The sequence below is a fragment of the Nanorana parkeri genome, unplaced genomic scaffold, assembly GCF_000935625.1.
Source record: "Nanorana parkeri isolate BGI_ZX_2015 unplaced genomic scaffold, ASM93562v1 scaffold1084, whole genome shotgun sequence".
Classification (NCBI taxonomy): Eukaryota; Metazoa; Chordata; class Amphibia; order Anura; family Dicroglossidae; genus Nanorana; species Nanorana parkeri.
Genome location: NW_017307352.1, coordinates 255,673 through 273,687, shown reverse-complemented (window position 1 = coordinate 273,687; position 18,015 = coordinate 255,673). Strand labels below are relative to the sequence as shown.

Here is an 18,015-nt window from a genome sequence, read left to right as displayed (position 1 = left end):
TTAAATATATCACATGGTGGTCACAGAAAGTTTTCCTGTGCAGGGAGAATATCCAGCAAAACCAAAAGGAAAGTATAACTTGTCCTGTTTATATTCACAGGCAGACCTAAACATGCCTAACACCAACACAATTCTAAAACAAGAACAGAAATTCTTGTGGCTTGACTAGTCAGGTGCAGACCCCAGGATGGAGTGGTGACCAGGGAGCCCACCCTCATTCTATCTCACCAGGCTCCAGAAACGACAGACAGATCCAGCTTCGTGCGATAGCCAACATCTTTCACTGGAGCCTTTTTTTTAAACATTGTATCACTTTGGTCTCATGACATTACTCTGGTAGCATGTCGTCATTGGTATCATGCAAACCCGTCCCTATAATGAGGCAGCTTGAGGCTGTTGCCGCAGATGGCATCTCATTGGGTCACCTGCCTCTCCCTGTTTGGCCAGAGCGTCCCAGGTTGCTAAGAGCTCTGTGATGATCTAGCTGGCATCCCATCCAGCTTGTTCCAAGCATTGATGTCAGTGAGCTAGGCAGGATGCCGGACAGAGCCTGAACCAGAGGTAACGTGCACCACCAACATCAACACCCCTTGCTTTTTGTTAACATGCACTGCTAGTGATCTCCTTTACCAACTCCCTGGACTGTTCGCCACCAGCACCCCACCCTCCTAGGGTGGTAAAACATTTAGGGACGCCCCGGATATCATGGCATTGGTCTGGCAAAAAAAAATGGTAGATTGGTATTATTGTATTACCATATTATTATGCTGGTCCGTTAAATGGCACTTTCTCTGTATCTTGTATATACACTGATGTCAAAATAATGCAAAAGATTTTAGAATAATATACATTTATTTTGAATTGCGTATTGCTTTGAAGACAAAGAGGAAATAAATATTCAGGCTTTTTTTTTAAGACTCTTCACACTATCATTTCATTTCTTCGTTTCTTCAGCGAGACATCATTCGTACAAACTCTGCAAGACAAAACATCACATGAATTTCAGATCTGGAAGTGAAAGGTAATTCCAGGAAAGAAAGTTAAGTTGTACCTCGATTTAAAAAAACCAAAGTATTTTTTTTTATGCACACTCTAAAATTTCAAGTAAAAAATAGAGCATTCATGTACATTGGCAAATCTGTGTAATGTTTTGGTTTATCCGTATTTTGTTATCCACATGCCATCTTGTAGAACCTATTATATTACTTTTTCTCAGCATTAATGGGAAGCAATAAACACAGTGCTGCTTTCTGAGGGATTGCTGCTGCGCTATCTGCTCTGCGCTCCTTTCACATCCACCATCTTGCTTCTTCAGCCATTGAGCAGTTCATGATGGTGCATTATCCTAGCACCTCACTTCTCACAAAGTGTGCCAAGATTGTACATGTGCATAAGCCGCAGGCTATGTACATTAGAAAAAAAAATGCTAGGTGAAAATAAAGAAGTTTTCAAAGTCTTCTGACAAGTAGTATTTTTAAAAAAATTGGTTTCGCTTTAAATGCACCTTAGAATAGGGACGTGCAGTCAGGGGAGGCAGGTGAGGCTGAGCCTCACCTAGTATTATGAAGAAAAAAGGTGTCAGCTCAGGTCTGAAGCTGACCGCTTTTTCTCTATTCAGAGCGGCTTGTTACAGGTTACACAGCAGGAAAAGCCTCCCCGCTGTGTAACCCGTCATGGAAGGAGCGCTTCCTGCTAATTACAGGCAGCGCTGCATCTGGCTTTTGACAGGTAGTTAGGTTGCACATCAGCAGACTTCCCCACTGCTTGTGTAACCTAACTTGGTGAGGCAAGAGCGGTCACAGCCTCTACTCTGTGTTAGAGTGGTGAGGGGGTGAGCTCTGTGGATGGCGTGGATCAATGGCAAAGTGCCATTGGTCCAAGCTGTCCAATAAAAAAACAAAACAAAACAGTGAGGACATCGATCTGGATGCCTCACCAGTGACGAGCAAGTAAGGGACAGGGAGGCTCCTCCCTGTCTCCTCTCACACAGCTTGGTTACCAAGTTGGGGCGGGGCTTCAGTGTGATGAGGCGGGGCTTCGGCATGCTGGGGGATGCCTCACCCAGCACAGAAGGCACAGCATGTCACTGCCTTAGAATGAGTTATGATGTTGCCCAAACCCCCCAAATTGTGCATAAATATTTTCCAAACAATAACGTATGCTTCAGGGTTTCATAATTTCATGCAGCAGAACTCATGCATTTTACTTCCTTAAAATTAAATGATGAGTGGCGTGGGTTCAGTTCGCTTTGACATTTGCTGGACCAAGCCAGTAATGCGAGCAGAAATCTATGTTCAGCTGCCTGTGTCCCGGCAACCAATGACACTTTGACCTGTTCAGTGTCATTGGTTGCAAGGACACTAGCGGCTGGGCCGCACAACATCAGTTGCTAAAACGCAGGGCGGCACACCATTATAACCAATGGCACTATGGGGCCACATGTGTAACAGCAACCAAGGATGCTATGTGGCCTGCACTGTGCCACTGGTTGTTATGAAACTGGTGGCTCCACAGCATCATAAGTTGGTATGGTGCATCTGTCTGTGTCCTAGCAACCAATAATGTTGCGTGGAGGTTAGGCAGGCAAGGCAACTGGCCAAATCGTTTCCACATTCATCCAAATGGGTTTGTGTTTGGGTAAGGCAGATGCATCGCAAGTAAAAATCCTATTATTTCCTATGTGCTAGTTCACATCACCGTGAGGCAGTATAGTGTGAAAGGGAAAGGTAAACTATATGGGTGCATTCACACTTAATACATGCACAGGACAGTGTGAATCCAGCCTTAAAGGCATATTCCAGCTTTTGAAAAAAAAAATGCACATAGGAAAAAATGTGCATTTATTATCGTTTTGCATTTTGGCTCATGGGTGCAGTGCTCTGGCACCTGCAGGCTTTTCCTCCCAGCCCCTATCTGTACTGAGATACGGGCGTTCACCTAATGGATGGGAGAAAATATGAATAGACTCCAAATGCGATGATGCCATCAAACTTGTAATCCACTGAAAGTATGAGTCCCACAATGGCAGATGGGACTTGTAGTCCCTTCAGGCACAGATCCTGTTAACGGATTTGTGAATGAATGACGCGGTGCATGGGCTGAGCCCACAGGAAACTCAGTTTCATCCCTGCCTGGCATGGCAATGGGTGTCGTAGTAGGTATCGCAGACATATTTGTATAGGTCGGAAATGCTGTAACATATATTATACACAGTGCATGTTTTCATTAAAATACATAGTGGCAGCTATTGTTTGTGTTTAAGGGTAACCTTAGTTAGCTTACCCCACTTTTAGTCTGCTGACACTTAGATTGTTGTCCTGTGAGCTGGAAAATCCCTGTGCAGGGTGATGTCACTGGTTGCCAGGAGCTGAGTGGGACTCTAGCCAGAGAGTCCCAGGTTGACTGGCTCTCAGCAACCTGGGATGCTCTGGCCGAAAAGGGGGCAGCATTCACACAGCCATGCAGCTCTGCCTGCTGCCCCCACATGACGGCTATGCAACCCTTACATACGATTCTTGGACTGCACTCCCTCTTAACGCTTAACATTCTACAAATGTGTTACCTACCTGTTTCTACTTCTATCACTCTGTGCAATGGATCTCCATGTCTGTAAATCACAGATTTCCCTGTAAGCTCTATTGCTGGTAATTATACACCGGATGTACAGAAGCAAAAGTTAAGAAGGGGGTGGTTCAACTGATCCAAAAGGAAGCAATTCATTTCTTAAGTTACAGAATATTTGAGCATACCGTGTTTAGCCAAACATACTTAACCTCTTATGCTGGACTTTTATGTTAAAAGCAAGCATAAGGGGCTGGTGTGCAGACACCCTAGGGTGCCTGCACCAGTTTTCCTCTCATTTCTCCACTGCCCGCTCTTCTACAGCAACCACAAGAAATACTTCCAGGTATGGCACATATTTGGCATCCCCCAATTCAAAGCTGGGTGTCTGATTGAGCACTTGCCAGTCCTGAAAACTGCTTATGCTGTGTGATTTAACTTTTGATAGATTTGACATTTTAACAGTAATTTTGCGAGCTGTGAAGGCACAGTGGATTAATATAGGTATGTGCTGGGGCTTTATTGTGCCTACACTTCAGACTCTGCCTTAGCTTTTTTTTTCATCCAACACAGAGCAACTTTGAGTCAAACACCCATGGGATCTGTATAATTCATGTGTCAGTAATTAAATGGAGCCTGATTTTTTTTTATTTAAAGAATTTCCTTTAGGAACCTTTTTATTTTCTGGTCTACAATGGAAACACAACTGTAGAAACCCGATTGGATTCTGTGGACAGCACACACACTTCTTTCAGACAACTAGGTAATTTAGGCCCAACGTTTCTAAGTCATATACCTTCAAAATCTACAAGTCCATCTCCATTTACGTCCACATCTCTCAGGATTTCATCGACTTCTCGAGGACCAAGTTGCTGACCCAAGAGTTTTCTCATAGCCTCTCGCAGTTCTCGTGTGCTGATCCTCCCGTCACCATTTGAGTCAAACTGAAAGTGGTGAACACAATGGATGAGAAAGATTATGATAAAATATGACTGCAGAGGGTGTAATGTAGACATGTAAGCCGGCAAAAAAATTGTTTAGTTTCATTTTGTTTCGGATGTTTCGTTATTTCGTTTTTCACTTGGTGACGAGGGAGCATAGAGCCGGCTTCCCGGCCAATCAGGAAACCAGGCGGCGTGTAATGACTTGCTGCTCGTCTTCCTGATATCAGAAGTTCCGGTATCAGGATAAGAATTGAAAGCATTTGGGCGAGTACTCGTACATCCAATTTTGATTGGATGCTATGGGTTGCCACACTTGAAAAGCAGTTCAGAACAAGAGCTCTTAGTTTAATTAGTTGGTAAATGGTAAATGCTGGGCTCTCTAAAACTCCTCCCATGCACATATCCTAGGGTTTAGAGCAGTACAAAAGCCTCAGTAACCTACACAAAGGCATGTATTAACTTTGCAGTGCAACTATGGGGTTTGTGTATGTGCTCTATACAATTTCCTATAGATTAATGTATGAGAAAGGTTTTCTGGCCCTGCATTTTTAGTACAATCAATTGCTTAAGATCACAGTGATGCTTTTCAAACATTTATGGAACTTCTTTCTTTGAGTCATTATTTTGATACAGTCTATGGTGTATTTTTTAATTTCTTAATTTGATTTTAACTTTTCACATACATTTTTGAATTTATATTTTCACAGTCATCTTTTATATACACAATTTTAAGTTCTACCTTTAATGACTACCCTTTGTATCACAGAGACAGTCAGCTTCCTTGCCAAGTAGCTACTGAGAGAAAATCAGTGACAGGAAAAGCCAAACAAAAACATATTGGTTTTTAGACTAATTGTAACCTGAGCTAGAAATATTTTAATGAGTGACACAGTCCCATTTGATTTCTATGATAACAGTCTTGAGACATGCACTAAGGTGGATGGAACACGGTGCAGTCACTGCCCTAAGATAGTAAGCAGGACACACAGCAGGTATATGTAATAGGCATACCTCTCGAAAAGCATCTCTTAGCTCCTTTACGCCAATCATGTCTGCTGTCTCTGCTAGAAGTTTAGGCCCCATTAGCTCTACAAAGTCCTCAAAGTCAACTTTACCCCCTGCTAAGTACAGAAGAACAATTAGTGAAAAGCACAACACTGAATATGCTTTGTAATATGTATAAATACAAACAAAAATACAGGCACAAAATCAATTTATTGTAGGGGATTAACTCCCCATTCATCTCTAAAAAAGGATTTCATATATTAGAAAAGCCCCTATCTTTCCAATATTGATATACTCTACAAATTATTCCTGGCTCGAATCTGGGATTTTCCAGCATAAATTAGAATGTTCAAAACCAAATTTTAATCTTTTCCAAAAATATTTTGAAGCCTTGTGTATCCGTAAAATAAAATGATAAAATAATTGATAAAGTTTATAAAGTATACTTCCTTTTAACATGTAGCAGGAGAAACACTTCCAGACCTTCTGTGAGTTGCTCCTCCAGCTCTATGTCCAAAACGTAGGTACTACCAACCATGCATTATAGCCTAACTAGGGAGGAAATATTGTACCATATGGTAACTTAATTTCTGCATTCGCAGACCACATTATTTTTGTTAATCTTAGCTCTTTTCCCATTTCAAATAAAACTCTAGATCCCTTTCTACAATTTTCTTATATCCTGATGCAGTAATAAAAGGGGTAGAGATTGAATCAAGTACATACGTTTCTTTATACTTTTTGATAACAGAAGTCCTTTCCATTTATCCAGTAACTTTAAAATTCCCTTAGTCACTGGTTGATAATTTAGAAGGTGGATTTCCCCCAGATTTTTAGGAAAGTACAAACCCAGGTAGCAGAACCTATCTGAACAGTCCCTACAACTAATAGTAGCTTTCCCATTAAACACAACTATTCTGACTTCCCCGGTTATATATGGTAACCAGCAAACCTTCAGAGTCACGTTTTTAGGCAAATATACCTCCGGTTTAGAGACATACAGAAGCATATCATCCTCATATATTCATAATTGCAGGATTCTATCTCTTTTCCCCTATTATGTAATACTTATTGGTGCCCATACACCTTAGGATTATCGGCTGATTTTCATATGCGATCACGTTTTTGTCCGATATTCGTATGGTTGATGGGCAGTGTACAACCACAAATAGTGTTCAATCGATCGACTTTTGACTATGCAGCAGGTTAGAAAATGTCTGTCAACCGTACGATTTTCGCAAGGTTCGATTGCGTTTCCGTACCTCAAAATTCGTACAGTTAACACTGCTCATGCGCAAATGAAAATACTTGCGGTTGATTACAGCAATTCATCCAGGTGTTTTTTTCACTACAGGCTGATTGAACCTTGCGATAATCGGGGCAGGATGGGGCCGCCGTACGAAAATCGTACGACGGTTCGATCATCGGATGAAAAGTTTTGTCCAATGAACGCAAGATTTATGGGCAGCTTAAGGATGATCATGAGAAAAGTGAGGGATCAGCCCAGAGCTACACGGGAGGAGCTTGTGAATGATCTCAAGGAAGTTGGGACCACAGTCGCCAAACAAACCATTGGTAAAACAATACACCGCCATGGATTGAGATACTGCAGCGTTCGCAAGTTCCCCCTCCTCAAGAAGGCACATGTACAGGCCCTTCTGAAGTTTGCCAATGAACATCTAAATGATTCAGAGAAGGATTGGGAGAAAGTGCTGTGGTCAGATAAGACCAACATTGAGCTCTTTGGCATTAACTCGACTTGCAGTGTTTGGAGAAAAAAAAAATGCTCACTATGACCCTAAGAACACCATCCCTACAGTCACGTACGGAGGTAGAAACATTATGCTTTGGGGCTGTTTCTCTGCTAAAGGTACAGGCGGACTTTGCCACATTGAGGGGCCAATGGACAGGGCCATGTATTGTAAAATCTTGGATGAGAACCTCCTTCCCCTAGCCAGAACACTGGAGATGGGTCATGGATGGGTCTTTTAGCATGACAATGACCCAAAACATACTGCCAAGGCAACAAAGCAGTGGCTTAAGAAGAAGCAAATTAAGGTCATGGAGTGGCCTAGCCAGTCTCCAGACCGAAAATTTATGGAGGGAGCTGAAACTTTGAGTTGCCAAGCGACAGCCAAGAAACCTTAAGGATTTAGAAAAGATCTGTAAATAAGAGTGGACCAAAATCCTTCCTGAGATGTGTGCAAACCTGGTAAACAAATACAAGAAATGTCTTACCTCTGTGCTTGCCAACAAGGGTTTCTCCACCAAGTACTAAGCCATGTTTTGCTTGGGGATCAAATACTTAGTTTACTCACTGTACTGCAACTCAATTTATAACATTAGTATCATGTGTTTTGTCTGGATTTTTGTTGATATTCTGTCTCTATAATTTAAAATTCACCTATGATACAAATTATAGATCTTTAATTTCTTTGTAAGTGGGCAAACTTACATCTGCAGGTGATCAAATAATTATTTTCCACACTATATGCTGGAAATTAAATAATATTGACTCAGGGAAAAGATTGGAGTGGATTATGTCAATTAGACACAGCAGTGCAAATTGCAAGCCTCTGCAGCCATTGTGTTATCGTCAGCGACAAAGGAAATTTTGAGCGGAAGGGGCTACCAACTAGGGACTGGCTGCATTTAAGTCCTGATGGACTGTCCAAGAAAGCTTCATCCTGACAGTAGTAGCAAGAGACTTAATCTGCCATTTTCTTTATTCCTCTAATCATCCTGCAGCCAGAAAAGACCCGTGATATTTTGCTGGAAGGGTGAACATGTAAGGAACAGAACTAATATGCATTAGAGATATGTAAGTGTAATATATCGAAATGGAACTCACAGGTCAGACTCTTAGCTTAAAGTCAAACCCTTTTTATGGAAAAATGTAGCTCTGGAAAAAATTTTTGGCAAATATATTATCAAATGTAATTGCATTGCACTAATGAATATTTCAATAGGCATATGTCCTTTTCATATAATACCAATAATGTTACTGTGGAACTCTCACACACACACACACAAGAACACTAACTGATTTTTTGTGAGAGTTCAATAAGTTCCATCTCAGTAGGCATGTAACCCATGGTCCTCATACACTCTCCCAGCTCCTTGTAGCCAATGAATCCATCCTTATCCCGATCGAACTCTTTAAATGCATCTCTCAGCTCTGTAGGGAGAAAGACACATGTATGAGAGCAGGTCACTACAGAACCATGCAAGGACTAATATGTAAAAGTGTAGTATGACAGTGTTTCTTTATTAAAGTGTTTATGCTTTATTAAAGCCCAGAGTGGGATATGTTTAAAACCTCAACTGTGTTTCAGTTTGGGAAATATTTTTTCACACCCTGTCTATATTTCCTTGTTTTCTAACAGTAGAGTAAGGAGGTTTCAGGTATTAGAAGCGCTGCCATAGTTTTACTGCTGTTTGTATCTCCATGAAGGGGATTTTCCCTGACTTCATGTTCAGGAAACAAGAGGTAGCCCAGGAAAAGACAAACTCCATTTAAAACTCCATCTAAAATGACAAAGAATTTGTCTGGAGTTGGATTTGAAAATATGTGCTCATTTATCCCTTGACATATACTTACAGATATCCACTATATATACGAGGAACTGGTGTTGTACCAACAGCTCCCATTTTCATAGAAATAAAAATGCATTTAATACCTGCATAGGAATCACTTTGGTATGACCTCTTAAATGAGACCCAGTTAGTTACCACAACCAACATTATACTAGATTCCAATTCCCTCAAAAGAGGCCTAGTTTATTTTATTGGCATGGCATCTGCTCATCTTTTACTGCATTACATAACTGCTAATAGTGTATACTGGTTTAGGTGCCAAATGCCAGAGGAGGAGTCGTGAACATGTTTTCAGGGAGGGTCATGTGAGTGCCAGGGACTAGAGCATTGGGGGAGATGCTGGGAAAACTAGAAGAGCAGCAGACCTGTCATGAGAGATAGATTGTCTCTTCTATCTGTTATCTGTAAAGGAAAAGTGATTCCTATGCTGGTATTAATTGCATTCTTTATTCACACTGTGAGTGTCCACTGAGTGCAGAGTGCTGCTGACTACTGGGTGCAATTTTTATTATTACTGTTTGATTTTAAAGTGATAGGCTGCAACTTTCACAGGGCATCCTTACTGTTTCATATTGATGGGTGGAACGCTTTTGTATTGTTGCTTAAATAAATAAATAAATAAAGGAGAACTATGGGGTGAGTGAATTACACTCATCCCCATAGTTAGAGCCAACATGTGACATTGAAACTGTCACACTTCGGCTCCTTTGATCAGGAAGGGAGCCAAAACATACCACCGCTCGCTCACTTCCCGATAATCTCCCTGCAGAGAGCAGTGACTGTCAGTCACCACTCCCCACAGGGTTTCCCCCTCTTCCCTTTCCAATCTTCCAGCGCTGACTGGAGGGACGGACGGGGGAGGGGGCGGTCATAGCTGGCTGTCGCTAGATAGGTAGAGCCTGCTGTCAATCAGGCAGCTGGGTGGATCTCGACAGTATTGTTGGGATCCGTCCTGGCTGCGGTGCTCTCAGCATATAGGGGGCAATAGCCTACTATATACTGAGTTTTGGGTCACAAGAAAAAGTATATGTGCTCCCGTGTCCCTATAGAGAACTATGGGGAAAAAAGGTTACCCCATAGTTCTCTTTTAAAACAAGAATTAACTGTATACATACAGTTGGCGGTTTATTTATAAGATGTTCATAGAAGCGATTGTCCTGTGAAAATCTGACCTTCACATTGCATTGTGGCCATCTGATAGAGCCGATGAGCTTAGGCAATTCCTATGCTTCTTGCCTTGTATAAATATTAGAAGACATCTAGGGGTGTATCCAAAAAGCCATTCATTTTGCAAAAATCTGATTACACACACACACACACACACACACACACACACTAGCATGTAGCCAGTGAGTGATTTATCCATTGTCCATTTTCAAAACACTATACAACTCCCTTTAAAAGAGAGTTAAAGCCAACTATTTTTGGCTTTAGTTCTTTTTTGGGTTACAGGAGTACATTTACTACCCGCTATCTGCTGACAGCGCAGGGCCACACTTCAGCCAGAAAGAATGCCAACCATATTGTTGGGATCCACCTTGCAGCCTGAGTGACAGGTGGCTCTGCCTCTGTAGAGCCAGAGCCAACTGTGCCCACCCTCTTCTCTGTCTGTCCCTCCAATGAGAGCTGAAGGAAAAGAGAGGGGAGGGCGGAATCCCTGCAGGGAGCGGTGGCACACGCCGGCTTAAACTATTGGGAAAAGTACATTCTGCTTTCCCAATACTTCTCCTTTAAAGTTAACCTGTGGGGCTAGACACATATGTAAGCTGCCTATGCTGACTTGTTTTTAAAGGTTGCCAGCTCCAGGGCTACAACCCTAATTCTGGCTTCTCACTGCAGTAAGTCATTGACCTGGAACAAGCAAGATGGGTGTTCAAACCTTTTAGACTTTATTGATTGCATGCTTGTTCCATGTCAGTGACTCACTAGGCAGAGGCAAGATTCAAGATGAGGTACCTAGAATCTGCCTCTTTTAGCTTAAAATAACTAATGGCAGCACCCATAATTGGCAGCACCAGAGTGGATCCTAGTTCCAAACAGTTCAATGAATTGACATAAAATGTGTATTGAGGGAATTTACTAAAACTGGAGCAGACATAATCTAAAGCAGCTATGCATGACTACCAATCAGCTTCGTAGCTTTCATTTTCAAAGCTCAAGCTGAAGATAGAAACTGATAGCTTACTATGCGATGCGCAGCTGCTCCAGAGTCTGTCTGCTCCAGTTTTAGTAAATTCCCTCCATTGCATATGAAGCAGCCCATGCACAATAAGACTCCTTACCTTCTATCTCCTCTGGTCTCAGCTCTCTGTCCTAAAATAAAACAGAAGTGCATTCAAACACAATGGAAATACTTTTTTTGTCACAATTATTAGAATTTCTAATATATTTTTCATAAGAATGTTACAAAATACCAAAGAAACAATTGTTATTTTGATACAGATTCTCTCATCAACAGCTTTTTTGCACAGGCCATTGATCATTTGCTAACTTTACTTTCTGTAACCTAATCTACCTCAACACCATATTATTTAAAGAGAATAACGTGGACCTTGCATCAAAATGCATGATAGTGATACTAAGCAAATCCCCCCATGTTAAAATGCTTGGAAATTATGGCAAAAAAAATTAAGAGAAAAAAGTAACCTACCTTACATCTGGTTTTCCGGTGTCCTCGTCTAGACACCGGTGACGTCACAGAGTATTCCAGTGGGATCCTGGGAAAGCTAATTATCACACATCCTCTTGGTTTAAAGTGTACAGTATGTAAACCCTAACAATGAACATATCTTATTTGGTCACTTTTGGTCTGTAAGATATACTATTGAAAGTGTTGTCTTATCTCCTTCAAAAAATACCTGTTGATCCTGCCAAAAATCTTGTAAGCTGATAACTTCTCGTGCTCTCTGTCTGAGCTAACTGTTATTAAAAGTGAAGTAAACCCAAACCTTGTTTTTGGCTTTACTTTTCTTTTGGGTTGAAGGGGCACATTTACGAATGTACTCCTGTAACACAAAGTCAGCAAATTGCGGGTTAATGCCGGCTATCAGCTAGCAGAGCTGCACTGCAGCCAAGAAGTATCCAGACAATATTTTTGGGATCCACCCCAGCTGCCTAACTGACAGCTGGCTCTGCCTCTCTGTGCACGGCGCACTGTCATTGTAGTGAGTGCTGGAGAAACAGAAAGTGGAGGGGGAACCAAGAAAAGACCGCTCAGCAATTACATGATCCTCAGCTCTTGGTGTTACAGCTAGCTCTAAGCAGCAGGGAGAGTGTTTTACTCTTCCTGCACTTCTCCTATAATTACATTGTTCTTAGCTAGCCTTGTGGACTACAGAACCACACCTCTCTATGTTAAGGAGAATACTCCTATCTTGTTTCTGTTCTAATACAGAAAGGTGAGTGAGTGGTATCATCCTTGGACTGGAAGTGTGTTACTGTCAGAATCTCCAGGTAAAAAAAGGCAAGAGAGCTTCAAAAAAGAAAACTAATGCAGCCACCACAACTAAGGACTGGGTAAGTTGCAAAATATTAATTTTTGGGGGCAGGGGATGAGGGGGGTTAGATACTCTTTAATGTGTATATACACCCCAAATCTTGCATTCCAGACAAAAGCTTTTTTTTTACTTTGGAAGAGTTAGAACTTCTGACATCTCGCCATGTGGGGGTCACAGGCAGAAATAAAAACCAGATATCTTCCCATTGTATCCAAAACAATAAAAAAAATTAATAAAAGCATTTTAGCTTAAGTTAGGTTTTAAAGAATATCCTCCCTTCTTGAATGAAATTTGCTCCAAGGTTAACATTGAATACATTTGCTTGTATTTCAGGTTGTCTGGAGGATTCAACTTGAGCATTAAATTGAATAGGCTTTAAGTAGATTTCAAGCTTTGGCCCCATCCCCTGATGAGCCCGTGGGAACTAATATCTATGGCTTAATACCAGAAAATAGTAGAGTTATACAACAAAGAGGAATAGTTATCCTACTTTAATTATTGTGGGCGTACATATTGAGGAAGGCTACAAAAAAGACAGTGAACTTGGAAAAATACCTGAAACTGATGATTAAAGCCTTTATATCTAGTGCAAAATATGCTGTGGAAGGGTAAGGATGTTAGGGTCCATTTGTCCAAACCTGAACCATATGCTTTTTAACTGTAGAGGTGCAAAAAGACTCTGGAATAGAGTAACATATTGGGTAAATGGTTTAGTAGGGGGGCACATATCTTTCAAATTCAAAAATATGGTGTTCCCACCCTTTACCTATGAAAGGAGGGGACTTAATAACTGTAATTATTTTAATCATTTTAATAATCTTAAGGAAACTTGTTCCACAAGTTAATAATATTGACCAGTAGATATGAAGATTTTTTGTACTGGAAAACTATAACTGTGCGTGGAAATATTTCTATGGGGCAGATTCACACCGCAAACTGTGTACTGCTTTGTGCAACACGCATCAATGAATGCCAACACAAGTTGCCGCAAACAGCCCATTCAAAAGTAATAGGCTGAAATACACCACAATGCATATGAAAATGGGGCAGGCTGCATTTTCTCATAGGGCAGCACACTGCAAAGGATACTGCACATGTGTTTTTAAGGTGTGTTGGGGTTCCATTTACAGTAACGTTTGAGTCTTATTGTTCTTTGCAGTTGCATGTTACTGCAACGTTAACAGCTTTTGAGCTAAATATAGAGAGAAACTTTTTTTTTTCTTCAAAAGACCATAAACATAATTGTAGTCTCTTGATAAATGGGGCAAATCACATAATAAAATTAATACCTTACCTATAGCACTATATTGTAACTATAATAAAGTAGTTGGTTTAAAGTTATCAGATATCAAACTGGAAAGAATGTCCTAGGTAATAAGAGAACTATTGCCCATAGCTAACTGAAATGGTTTATTTTATTTGCTGTGTCTGGAAGAATGATCCTCTAGGCTTGTATATTTGTGTGAATGTGGTGCTTTGTATATTGGTGTAAATGTGGTGCTTTTCTTGAAAATAACCACTCCCTTAAAAAATTGTGATAATTTAACGATTTTCTGGGTTATTTATAAGTTATCAGTTCCATATGTATTCTAAAATAACTACTATTTTCTGCTACTTACAGTTTTCAATGGTGTTTGCAGAGCATACAAATGGATTTGCAATTTTTAATTTGTCTGTTTCTATCAAGCATTTATCTGTACAGTGGTTCAGATCCAGAGAGAACATTGATGCTCAAATAGATAACATAGGTGGGGTACAGTAGACTAAAGACTCAACTCACTAAGCCATAAAGATTGCTATTTGCTCTAATTACCCTTATTTTCAACAATTTCCACCAATGATAATTGAAGATAATAACGCATAATAAAAAGCCTATTTACAGCCTATTGTCTGTAAATAAGTAGCAGTTGCTGCAGGAGACATTAGGGTAATAAAACAGACTAAAGATAGTTCAGCCTGCAAACAGATGATTAGCAGAATTTAGAAGTGATAGGGTTGGAATCCAAATTAGATGAGGGACTTCAAAATACCAAACCTTGAAAATCAAGAGATACATTTCTGCTCAGGTACTGTCCCAGTGCAATCAGCCGAATTTACATTGGCTATGCCATTATATTAGAGGCATGTTTGAGCTGAATTCTTTATAAGGCCCACAAGGTGGAGCACATGTGTAAGAACAGCATGCTTGGATGGGAGAGAGTAATGCTACTACTGTGTAAGTATGAGTCCTTGGTAAATAATTAAAAAAGAACTCTGGGGAAAAACGTTATTAACTCTTGCAGTGGGGCTACCCCTGCACTGCAATGATTAACTGCTCGTTTGTTATACTCACCTGAACATTCAAGCCGGCTTGTTCTTAGACAGTCCCTAGAGCTCTCCTGAATTAGGCTCTCCTACCTGTTTTGCCAGCCACTAGCCCTTTTTCTCAGCTCCAGCAATACCGCCACTTTAGGATAGAACAGGCTCAAGTCGTAGGGTCTTTTTAGTATTTATTGGTTAGTAGTAACAAGGAGGGTCTAGGGTTGCAGCATACTCGAGTAACAAAAGTAGAGGACAATGTCTTCACTCTTAGCAAAAGCTGTCAGAGGTAGCATAGGTCCTATAAGAGCGACCAGTGATAGGTAGTAGCACCAGAGAACAGCCAGGAACAGTCCAGGACTATGAAGGAGAACAGTCACAAGACTTATAGTGCACCAACTGGCTTCTCTTCTATATAATATCTGAATAGAGGCCGAGGGATCTCTTACAGGGTCCAGACAGCAGCTCTCACCAGCTCCTCTGCGACACTCCTCAGTAAGCACATTCTTCCTCCGGCTCATCTTCCATCAGGTTTCTTTCAGTAACATCTTAGGCCTCTGGGCCCCCAGCATCTGCCACAAGCTGAGGCCAAGACCAGGCATCCTGTAGCACACAGACCTCCTCCCAGGGAATGGCCTCAGCAGAGAAAGAGCCAGTTCTGGAAGGTGTTCCAAAACATGTATCACCTTCTTCCAGCCATACCTCTGAGTGAGCCTGCTCAGGGATTGGTCAGATGCATATTCCCAGATAGCAAGAAATTGTGCTGCAAGTTAGAAAATGACTTGCTAAACTCTTGTAGACTTGCCAAGCTTCACAATTTTGTTGCACAATTACAGCAAGTCTGCAACTTGCCAGGAATATGTGCAGCAAGTTAACAAAATTACAATTTAACCCCGACACAAGTTTGTGGCAAGTTATCCTTGCTATCTGGGTTCATAATCTGAGGATTGATCTTCCCATACTGAGGCAGTGGGCGGGTGCAATAACCAGCTTGCTATTGGCTATTGCATTTTACAATATCCTCCCAGCCTGCAATGAAGAGAAGGCAGGGGGGCGGGGCAGAGAAGCAGTGGCCGGATCGGAGAAGAAGCCGACAGACCAGGGGACCGGAGGCCGGGACAGCAGCAGAGGTACGGGGGGCAGCGAAGACATGCAGCGGTCTGTGTCCCCGCTGTCTCCGCCAACACAGGCACAGAGAGCAGCGGGGATTTGAAGGGACACAGGCTGCTGCAGCCACAGTTCTCCTAAATGTACCGGCAGCTGCCGGTACATTTAGGAGAACTGTGGACCCGGTTCGTAAGTACGGATTGTCCGTAAGTCGGACGTCCGTAACCCGGGGACTGCCTGTATAAGCCCTCTTAAAGGGGACATTCATTTCCGAACGTTCAACCCCTATTCACTTGCATTGAGTTCGTATTCGAACTTTTCGGCCGTTCGAATGTTCGAATACGAACCAAACACGGGGGTGTTCGGCTCATCACTAATAGTGATATCAATATTATCTTATTTATAGTGTCACACAATGAAGCTATATGGGGAAATTAGCCAGTTTTCTGCCCTGTTAAGGTGAGCTTCAGCTCAATTTAATCTGTTGTTATATATTATATGAAGACAATTTTATACTGGCATGAGTGTATTGCTTTTAGAGATTGGAGGTGTACTTCTCCTGTTTTTCACCTTTTCTCTGTGTCTGAGGGTTCCTTGCTGGGCTGGCAGCATTTCCTACAGGGTGTTAATAGAGGATTATTTTCCTATGTACTTGTATTGTAATACAGTGCTTACAAGTAAGTGAATATGGGTAGAAATACGATACTGTAGTTCCCATGTATGAATATGTTGCAATAATGATTTTGCATTTGTGAACCATAGATTACTTCACTTTCCCTTCCTGATGAAACGGTGATGTGAAACGCGCTGAAGGTGGAACAATTGAACATTGGTGGAATCATCTTTCAACATCCAGTGGTTGACACCATATGGGTTTTGTATAAGTAGATGCAACCAATTAGTCTTACTCATCAAGACTTTGATAATCCCCTTGTAACAAGTGTGATCTGTTGTTATGGGTGTTCATGGGTCTTTTAATGTTTTCTATGTTAATAAAAGTTTGTAATTTCCTTTAAACTGGCTCAACTTTATTGTGGTATTTCTTCTCATTTTAGAAAGCCTTATATACCTTTGTTTTGTGTATTCAATTAGGTTAGGGTTAGATGATAATATGTTTTTGGGAGACCTAATATTACTATTATTACTATTGCATGGAAATCAGCATGGCCGATTTGTGAAATTCCAGAGCATCAAGAAAAACATTTATTCAAGGAGGTTAAGTTACAATCATACTGCAATAACCTTTTCAATTAATATTAATACATTGAGAGCACAACTGCAATACATATAAGGGGTAAGGTAAATGTATAGAGAAAACAACAGACCAAGGAATCTGATAAAACAATGCAAAACTGCATTCCATGAGGATAAAACATGATTCAACACAATGTAAATGTTCATGTTTAGGATCCTGACAGAAGCCATAGATGCCTGAGAGCAGTTAGATTACGCCAGCACACCCAACTGCCCACTAATGTCTATGGTGACCTTTACATCATCGGGAACCCATAAAAAGCAAGTGTTTTGCCCTAAAATTAGTATTTTTTTAAAGAAATTACATCATGGTTATGATGTGACAGCAAAGAGTGTGTTATTTAAGCAATCATTTTTTAAATATTCCAGTTTAGTAGATCTACCACCAAAATAGTCTAGATCTTCGAAGAATCTGCCGAAGGCAGCTGAGTGAATAACCCAGCCAAAGTGAAGTGAGCCGAACAGCGTTCGGCTATTCACTTCTGCTCAGTATAGCTGATTTCAGCCGTACAGTGACAGCTAGCTCCGCCCAACTGTTTCTTATTGGCCGGCACCTGCTAGAGCCTTCTAGCAGGTGCCGGCCAATGAATAACAACTGAATAACAACCAGTTGTCATTGTATAATGACAGTTTAGTGTCCCCAGGTAATTTGGGGACGCTGATCTGTCATTACAACTGGCCGGAGCCAGCCATGAGATCACGGCTGGCTCCGCCCAGCTGCCATTTGCAAGGTGTATGGCCAGCCTTCGGCC

General features: G+C 41.2%; 1 protein-coding gene across 3 annotated transcripts in view; it reads right to left on the bottom strand.

Annotated features, from left to right (window-relative positions):
- Positions 1–868: 868 nt before the first annotated feature.
- LOC108796242 (calcium-binding protein 2-like) overlaps positions 869–18,015 on the bottom strand; it is a 33,924-nt gene continuing 16,777 nt past the window's right edge. The window contains exons 3-8 of one of the 3 annotated variants that reach the window (XM_018567703.1): positions 11,390–11,420; positions 8,554–8,688; positions 7,240–7,251; positions 5,517–5,623; positions 4,358–4,505; positions 869–976 (exon numbers count right to left, since the gene is read on the bottom strand). In XM_018567703.1, the coding sequence (XP_018423205.1) occupies positions 951–976; positions 4,358–4,505; positions 5,517–5,623; positions 7,240–7,251; positions 8,554–8,688; positions 11,390–11,420 (459 nt within the window). In that variant the 3' untranslated portion in view covers positions 869–950. Of the gene's footprint in view, positions 977–4,357; positions 4,506–5,516; positions 5,627–7,239; positions 7,252–8,553; positions 8,689–11,389; positions 11,421–18,015 lie in introns of all 3 variants that reach the window. The other 2 variants (XM_018567701.1, XM_018567702.1) reach the window with 2 other exon arrangements.